The sequence below is a fragment of the Danio rerio genome, chromosome 12 (assembly GCF_049306965.1).
Source record: "Danio rerio strain Tuebingen ecotype United States chromosome 12, GRCz12tu, whole genome shotgun sequence".
Taxonomy (NCBI): domain Eukaryota; kingdom Metazoa; phylum Chordata; class Actinopteri; order Cypriniformes; family Danionidae; genus Danio; species Danio rerio.
Genome location: NC_133187.1, coordinates 6,110,279 through 6,120,000, shown reverse-complemented (window position 1 = coordinate 6,120,000; position 9,722 = coordinate 6,110,279). Strand labels below are relative to the sequence as shown.

The 9,722-nt window shown below is 35.7% G+C and overlaps 1 protein-coding gene across 2 annotated transcripts in view; it reads right to left on the bottom strand.

Annotated features, from left to right (window-relative positions):
- ace (angiotensin I converting enzyme (peptidyl-dipeptidase A) 1) overlaps positions 1-9,722 on the bottom strand; it is a 75,123-nt gene that overhangs the window by 28,577 nt on the left and 36,824 nt on the right. Inside the window, exons 19-24 of one of the 2 annotated variants that reach the window (XM_689244.11) lie at positions 7,948-8,120; positions 6,599-6,822; positions 6,212-6,356; positions 3,044-3,142; positions 2,813-2,935; positions 661-848 (exon numbers count right to left, since the gene is read on the bottom strand). The exons of the other annotated variant lie outside the window; for it this stretch is intronic. Coding sequence (XP_694336.5) covers positions 661-848; positions 2,813-2,935; positions 3,044-3,142; positions 6,212-6,356; positions 6,599-6,822; positions 7,948-8,120 — 952 coding nt within the window. The remainder of the gene's footprint in view (positions 1-660; positions 849-2,812; positions 2,936-3,043; positions 3,143-6,211; positions 6,357-6,598; positions 6,823-7,947; positions 8,121-9,722) is intronic. 2 annotated transcript variants of the gene reach the window in all.

Sequence of the window (9,722 nt, the reverse complement as noted above, 5' to 3'; positions counted from 1 at the left end):
GAAAGATTCATTCATTCATCTTATTTTCTACTTAGTGTTTTTATTAATCAGGGGTCGCCACAGTGGAATGAACCACCAATTTATCCAGCATATGTTTTTTGCAGCAGATGCCTTTCCAGCTGCAAACCATCACTGGGAAACATCCCTACACACTCATTCACACACATACACTACGGACAATTTAGCTTACCCAATTCACCTATACCGCATGTCTTTGCACTGTGGGGGAATCACACAGGAAACCCACGCCAACACGGGGAGAACACGCAAACTCTACAGAGAAATGCCTACTGACCCAGCTGAGGCTTGAACCAGCAACCTTCTTGTTTGAGGTGAACGTGCTACCAACTTCGCCACTTATGAAAGATGCATTTTATAAATGTTTATTTTTTTTATGCAGTATAAAAAATTTGTCAAAAATTGGGGAATTCTAGTACTCCAATAAAATGTATATTTAAATTAACTAAAGCAAACAGATCTTCCAAATCCTGTATTTTGGAAAGCTGTTGTTGTGAAACACCAAACTTTATTCTCCTAAAACTCGTTTATCTGAAATCCATCCCAGTTTTCAAGCTGAAGCTCATTTATTTCTCACTAAAACACAGGAAGCGCAGTGATAAAAGCAGCATTCGGGGATTTACTCTTGAGCTCCGCTCTTACGTTTGTAAGGTGTCCAGTCGTACTCTGGCCATCCCAGCACGTCGCCATTCTTCTCGTTCTCCTTCTCCAGCCACTCGATGAGCGGTTTGAAATACTCCATCAGAGGCTGGACGGACATTTTGGGCTGACCTGTGATGATCTTCATGGCTTCAGGCCAGGGTTTACTGAAGCCCATCTTCATCACATCACTGACAAACAAGAACACAGTATTTACTCTCAGGCTCAATTGAAAAGGAGCTACAATCTACTTCTCTTTAATCTTGAACTTATTGATAGAAGTGCAAAAGAAAAGATTTCCGTTTTGCAATGAGCCAAAATGGCATAATTCTGGCACAGCAGACATTTATCCAGGACTGGCATACAGCATGTGGGCCAAACATGGCCCTAGTTTGGCAGAGGTGGCACCGTCTTTAGGACGGCACGCAATACTTGGGCCAGATGTGAAATGTAGTATTTGGGCCAGATAATAATAATTGATGTGTGGGCCATGAAAGTATGGCCTAACTTGACCCCCATTTAAAATACATATAAAATATTTTATCAGGTCACTTTGAGAAAAAGCAAGCCCATAAGCACGCCTAAAGCACAACGGGCGTGCTTATCAATTTCATTGCAGTCGTGACACATCAACATATCTGTCCCAGTTCAGGCTCAGTTATGCGTTATTAACTTGGCTGAGACTTGGCCCAGATATGGTCCATGTTCGGCCCTTGTCCGGAAGCCAGAATTGGTCCAGTCATGTGCTGTAATTCACTGCAGCATGTGGGCCAAGCACAAGCTGATTGTGTGGGTCAGAGGTATGCGGGTATATACGTAAACTAAGACAGACTATACAAGTACTTTTACAACCCTATTGAGACCCTAGTGTATTACCAGAGATTACTTTGGACTGCTTCTTTACATTTAAGTCTGTCAGTGAACACACCGGAATCTTTTCTTTTTGTGCTTTTGCCAATTAAATGCAAACCACATAACAAAATTTATTTGGCCCAGATCCAGCCCACACAATCAGATTTGCTTGGCCCACATGTCGCAGTAAATTACCGTAAATTACTGAACTGGGCCAGCTATGGAACATGATTGGCCATTGTCATTATTTGTTGTGTCACGACTGCAATGATAGTGATTAACCCATGAAGCATCGCGCTTTAGGCACGATAATAATGGAAATGGTTCGTAATGGTTAATAATAATATTATTTGTAAAATATTAATTTGGTTAATAAATTATATGTAATGTAGGTTAAATTTGGTAATTTTGCAACAGGAAACAATAGATTAATAAATCTTGATTGTTTCCTGGATTAGAAGATGCAAACAGGAAGATGGAAATGACTTTGTGCAACAAAATATTTCTTTGCTCAAAAAATAATTTAAATGTATTTTAAATTTGGGTCAAGATAGGCCAAACTTACGAGGCCCACATACCAATTTTAACATTTGGGCCACATACTACATTTGTGCCTTAAAGACAGTGCCACCCCTCTCAAACCTGTGCTATGTTTGGCGCACATGCTGTATGCCAGTGCCGAATGAATGCTGTGCCAGATTTATGCCAAATCTGGGCCAGAATTTGTTGCTACCTGGGAAATTAAAGAGAATTAACAAATCACATATTCTGGATTTTTGAGTTTTTAAATCACTGTATTTTACACATTTCCCTGCTGAAAAATCCAGCTTAAACCAGCCTAGGCTGGTTGGCTGGTTTTAGCTGGTCTACCAGGCTGGTTTTAGAAGGGTTTTGGCCACTTCCAGGCTGGTTTTCAGCCATTTCCAGCCTGGTCTTAGCTGATCAGGCTGGAAAATTACCAGCCAAATCCAGCTAAAACCAGCTTGACCAGTCTGGTTTAAGCTGGATATAGCTGATTTTGGCTGGACTCCCAGCTTGGCTAGGCTGGTCAAGCTGGTTTTAGCTGGTCATCTCCCAGCCTGACCAGCTAAGACCAGGCTGAAAATGGCTGGAAACCTGGAAGTGGCCAAAACCCCTCTAAAACCAGCCTGGTCGACCAGCTAAAACCAGCCAACCAGCCTAGGCTGGTTTAAGCTGGATTTTTCAGCAGGTTTTAGTTGTGGGGTTGTATAAGAATCTCACCATCATTGCTCTGAGTGCTTGTTAAAACCGGAGCATCTCAATTTGAGAGTGATTTACTGACCTCAGGAGTTTTCCTGCTTCTTTGGACTGGTAGATGTCACAGTTGTGGAGCGGCCCTTTGTGACCCGCAGCATCACACAGGCCTTTGTGGAACTGGAACTGGATTACAAAACTCACAAAGTACCTATTGGAGCCAAACCAAAGTAAACAGTCAATCTAAAGGCTTGTAGGATTGCTGTGTGATATGAAAGAGACGAGTAGTTTTAGTCATTTAATTTCTTGTCGTCTATACCTGATGTAGGGCACATTTGCTGGGATGTGGAACTTTGCGCCAGGGTCGAAGTCTTTCTCAGTGCGCGGGACGGGTGGACACAATCCCTGATACTTCATTCTAACAATTAAAACATTCAGGAGATATTTCAGATTGCACCATTTACATGTTAAAGTAATAGTTCATTCAAAAATGGTAGAAAAGATGAACTCGTGGATTGTGATATTTAGGATTGGGCCTCAGAGGATATTTATCTTATCTGGAACACAGCACTAAGTCTTTCTGGGAAGTTTATATTTACAGGTTTGGACATTTTTATTATGACATCAGGTATGATCAAGCATCAGCAAAATGATTATTAATGAGCAGCAGTGGTTCTAATTTTTTCAATTTATTTATATTCTGACAATACAAAGTATTTTGTTAAAATAACACCAGATTTTATATTTAGACTTTATATTTTTTTAGTGGTATAGATAATACAAGTCTACAGAACAATATTTTCAAAAAAAAATTATAATAAAAGCCTGTTGAAAGAATGTGTAGTAGGTCATGAATTTATGCTTAAATGGTACTGAGATGAAAAATTGTACATTTGTTCTCAAGATCATGAGTGAATCTTCTTTTGTACATTGAGTAAAACTACATTTTTGAAGAAAATGAGGGTAAAAAAATAAATAACAAAACAGACAAACTCAAACAAAATCTTTAAATTTTGACTTTTTGTGCCATTATTAGCTTTAAACTCGTAAATGGGATGTCAATCTTATAACTCTGAAGAGACCAGTCCACTGCGCGATCTTTTTTCCCGCGCATGCGCTACAGAACGTGTTTGACTGAGGCGATGGCTTACCGGTAATTTAAATATGTTGAAATTGTAAACATGTGTCCAGTTTCTTACGGAGACGGAGCGTTTCGGCTAATATGAGGCCAGTCTTCCATTTTAGGCTGCTTTTTTCGTCTTTGACGCCTCATTGACAGCGCTAGACAGTGAGTCCAGCTGTCATCTCAACCGGCAGAGGGTGAGTAAACTAGCAGAAACATGTATTTTGGTGGTTCTGGTGAAGTTCCTTAGATGTAACGTAGCAAACAAACCCTTAGTGGTTTACTTTCATGTGGAATGATCGCTGCACATGTCAAGTGAAATATTAAACGTGTTTAAAAATATGCTAAAAAGTTCCACTACTTTCAAGATTACCTTTAATTTGGACACTATAAACACCTCAGCATGTTTGCATTGTTACTAAGACATCAACTTTAGAAATGCATGTTGTTTTAACTAATTTGCTTGCACTTCTTATTTTGCACATGTCACTATATCGTTTTTAAATAGTTTTTTGGTGTTGTTGTTGTTGTTGTCCCAGTTCATAAAACATAATTTGCTATTTTGAGGTAAAGGGAGTTCACCAAAATAAACACTTACTGTATACTTAACATCAACTGTAATGGCTGAGCCACGCTTGTACATGAAGAATAAATGCATATATTATTACACTAAATTGAGGTGAAGTTGTTTATATATTTGCACATTCAGACTTTCTCTCCTAATGATTTTGTTTCAGAAAAGTATTCCTTATAAATTCTATATAGAAAAAATATAATAGCAGCCAATGACTATCAAAGTACAACATTGTTCAAAGTCAAATAAATAGTGCTAATGTTGATTTGAAGTCATACTTACATAAGATGTCAGACCTTATTCAAAGTAGAGTAATAAACAATATAGTGACCGAGTCACACGTTGCCACTGAACGAATGTGCGAATATAAAACCCACTTTACCTCAATTTCAAGATATGGGCAGAGAAGTTCATTAGAAAGATAGCAGACTTATATGTTAACAATATTCTAATGTCATTTGAGGAAATTATAGTAAATACAATATTCCTGCAAAACATTTATTTAAGTATTTACAAATAAGAGATTCACAAAATAATTCTCTAGATATGCCATCATTGTCTATTTTGGAAAAAGTAATAACAAACGATTGTTTTAGTGAAGGTTTACTTTCTGCATTATACAAGATGCTGGTCTCAGGATCAAAGGAATCTTCAAATTGTAAATTGGAAGCTTGGAGATTAGATCTTCAGGAGGATATTTCTACAGAGGACTGGATGAAGACATGCGAGGAAGCTCATTCAGTTTTACTCCAGTTTTATTGCATAAATATAATGAAAATATTCCAGATACTTGCTTGAGATGCAGGGACCATAAAGGAACGATGTATCACTGTATATGGGAATGTAAAGGAATACAGAACTTTTGGAAAGGTGTGAAAGAAATTATAGAAAAGATTCTTGAGGTAAATATACTAATGTTTCCTTTATTTATTTTTTTAATTTCATTTATATCCCAAGGAGATCAAGTTAAAAAAGACGGAGCGTATATTTATGAATATATGTATTCTACAAGCGAAACTACTTATTTTTTTTAAATTGGAAACGTATATGTGCACCAAATATAGGCTGTTGGCGGAAAAATGGGGTAACAGATATGACAATGGAAAAAATAACTTATATGATAAGAAATAAATACATAATTTTTGATAGAGTTTGGGGCCCTTTTATGCTGTTTTTAAAAAGTGGTGGATTTTGAAATGTTTTACTAGAAGATTAGTAACAAAGGTGATATTGTATTCTGATGTAAAATGTTTTGTTTTGTTTGTTCATTTGTTTGTTGGTTGGTTTATGTTAAATCTGACACATGAAAATATGTATGTACATGTTAAAATATAATAAAAAGGAATTGGGGAAAAAAACTTACAATTGACACTAAAAATGCTGGGTTCCAAACAATCGATATGTGTAGGGACAACATAAAGGAATTAACTTATTAATTTTTACAAATTTAAGTGGATTGAACAAAGCAATTAAGAAAAAATACTCCAAAAAAAAAAAAACTCAAGAATTGTGCTGTTTTAGCATATTTATAATAAGTAGTTTGAGCAACCAGCAAATATAGTTTTAACCGTACACTATAAAAAATGCTGTGTTCCACACAATCCATTTGTGTTGAGGTAACATGAAGGAATTAATTTAACTTATTAGTTTTTACATATTTAAGTGGATAGAACGTAAAACAATGAATTTGTCCCCAAATAAAACTCAAGAATTGTGTTGTTTCAGCTCATTTTTAAATACGTAGTTTGAAAAAACATCAAACATAATTTTTTTGAATGTAGAAGGGTCACCTCAGGTTCCACCACTCTTTGTTGTATTCTGAGCTTGAGATCCTTCCATCAAACACTTTCCACCTCCACTGGTCCATCAGGTATCCAAATGGCAAGAAGGCAATCTTATCCAATGCAATGCTCATCAGAAAGTTGATGGTGCTCTCTATAGATCAGTAAAAGGGCACTTGAGCAATTCCAGCGTTATGGATGTGACATTCATAGTAAAAAACTTAAAACATAAATGCAGAAAGTATACAGTATGTTAAAATTATATTGAAGCAAATGTTTTCCAGAACAACTAACCACAGAGTTATGGGATTAGAAAAATGGCAAGGTTAACATTTGCATGGAATTGTTAACAGTTTGAACTGGTGTGTTTTGCTCCAAGCTTTAATTCTGACAGACCTGCATTGTCCTCCACCTTGTCCAGCAGGCCGATGCTCTGAAGATGTTTAGGTGTGGCTACTGACAGAGCTAGTACGTCACCGATGGCCTCGTGGAAACCAGGGTTGGCGCCGTCACGGAAAGAGATGGGCTGATCCTTATACTGCAGGAAGTACTGAACGTGGCCCATCTCGTGGTGCACAGTAATGAGGTCATCCATGGTCACCACCGTGCACTGCTTGATCCTAGAGAAGGTAAGAGGACGGACACGAGATAACACACGGGAAGGAAAAGCCTAGACATTTGATTTTTCAGTTCTCACTTTATCAAATAAACAACAAAAAGGTGAAACTGGTTTGTTTTGGCTCATTAAGAAACCCAATGAAATATTGGCTTTCTAAAAACTGGCGAATGGTCTGTGAGAAGCATATTAAACTGACAGATTTTAAAAAGTGTACATGCATACTTTTAAAAACTATGAAATTATACCATTAAAGATAAATAATTGTAGTTTATATTTATATTAAATTGATTAAAGGGATAGTTCATTGAAGGGATAGTGGTTCAAGTTTTGATTTTTTTGTTGAACACAAAGAAAAAAACATTTTGAAAGAAGCCAAAATTCTGTAACCATTGACATCAGTACATAGTAAAATACCTTGTGTCAATGGCTACATTCTTCAAAATATCTTCTTTTGGTTCAACTGAAAAATAAAAGGAAAGAGTTTTCACTTTTGGATCAACTGTCCTTAATCTTTTAAAATCACTTAAGTAGGACTTGGTAAGTCATCTTTATTATTTTTATAACACTGCTCAATGTACAAACAAACATTTATTTTGTTAACCTATACTTTAATGCCACATCTTCTACAGCTTATATATCATTTATTTAAATATTTGTATTGATGAAGCGATGATTTAGTGTATTTAAAATATACTGATTTAACTGGAATATCAGATAACATTATTGACCTTATTCTTTGCGTACGAGCGGGTGCAGCCATTTGAATCTTTTTTGCTTTCGGTCTCGTTCACTTCCATTCATTTTTAGACATTAAAAACAGCTCAGTTGTGCTGCTTGATGTTGCAAACTGATATTTTCGTATTATATTATTCTGCTTTGTCTCTATAGTCATGAACACACTCGTTAGTAGAGTTAGTACAAGTACTAGTAGTAGTGTTAGTTGTTAGTAGTTTGACTGTTATCTGGCCTAGTCATTTCGCCCACAGGCAACTGAATCGGAAACATTTTCTGAAAAGTTAACTTTTTTCTCAGTTGGATTTTATTATGCCCTGATTTTTGTTTGAAATGTAATCACACCAGTGTGTTGTTGTATAACAGGGAGTTTAAAGTGATACGATTGCGATACCTAAAGTCTTTGCGGTTGTAGAAGTCCCAGGCAGAGGCATGGCACACCACTTCACGGCCATCTGTTGGCTTTTCCAGCATGGACTTGTTCCAGAACTCAGGAGGCATGGGCAGGAGACCCAGAGATGTGAAAAACCTGTCAGATTCCTCAAACATACGCTTGGGGGTCCAGCCCTAAAGAATATTCAGTTCAATTGAAGTTTTTTTGTATAGCGCTTTTAACAATAGTTATTGTTTCAAAGCAGCTTTACAGAAGTTGCACATATTTGCGTTACAATCAAAATCAGAAAAGCTAAAGTTTTTAGTTACTATAAATGCTTTAGTTAGGCCTGTCACAATAATCAACATATCGACTTTATTGCACAAAGTATGGACATGACCTTAATCAGTTTTGGTGATGTAATATATATCGCCCATACATAAAACCATTAGTAACCTTTAGTTGATTGCTCAACCTTTCTATTTCTATTAGAGGTGTCAGTGTCAGTATGGTGAAAGAACACTATAGTGTTTACTATAAATTACTATAGTATATTTTTATGTGGGCGTCTGACAACTGAAAGTAGATCAGGTAGCAGATATCGCAACCTCTGTTACTTTTTTACCTTGCCCTTTTTTTGTTAACATTTATTATTATTTATTTAGGATATACGTTTTCACATTCTGATTCCATATATTTAGTATTTTATATATTCCGATTTCATATATCCAATATATTTTGGTGTATGGCTGGGTGATAAAATCGATACTGATATTTATTGACAGAACACCATTGTCAATATTGATAATAAAAAAAGTTTGGTATGTAGGTTCAGTATAAAGCGCTATAGCTTTATCAAATGTGGCTGCTTAGAAGCAATGCCGATAAGGTTAAGGTGTCAGTTTATCATTTTCAATGGAGACGCAGATACACCTAGTTGAAAAGCATTTGAACTTTTCCGAATGCCCCAAGCGCTATAATGAAGCAATCTGCTTCACACTTTATATGGAATATACACATTTGCATATACATAATTGGCAGTCCAATTACCTCAGACAAATACAAAGTACGTGCTTGCACTTGTCACTTTAGGTCAACACACGCGAAAATGAGTTCCATATAGCAGCAGTAAAGAGATTGTGAATAAAAAAGTCATCAGAGTGGCTTTTTGGTTTCTCTTCTTGTGCATCCCAGTCACTAGCTCCCCATCTGAAAGGTTTTTTTTAGCATAGGGTTAATGCAGTCATCCAACTGACTACATGTCAGTAATGTTGCAGTGTGTATTTGAATAATGATGGCTGGTTCCTTTACTTGAAAGCACAGTTCTGATTATCATAATTTGTTTTGTTTACAAAGTTCGAGGTTTACTGTATCATTATTATTCACACCTTACAGATGTTGATCTACCTTTACCTTTGCTCACACTTTGTAACATTTTATTTATCAAGTTTAATATTCTCTTATGTTTATTTTATAAACAATATTTTAACAAAATGTTTATTTTATTATAAGGAGATCAGATATTTAGTTTAAATATTTTTGTTTTTAACTATCAAAACTATTTGCCTTAGTAAATGTTGGTAAAATAAAATAAAGTGGTTAAATAAAAAATCCTTAAAAAAAATTAAAAATAAATAAATATATATATAAATATAAAATATATATTTAAAAAATATTTCTAAATGTATTGTTAAAAGTTATTTAATAATTATTGATAATTGAATAATATGAAACATGATATCGTGATAAATTTTTTTGCAATACCGCCCAGCCCTATTTTGCAACCGACATCAAAC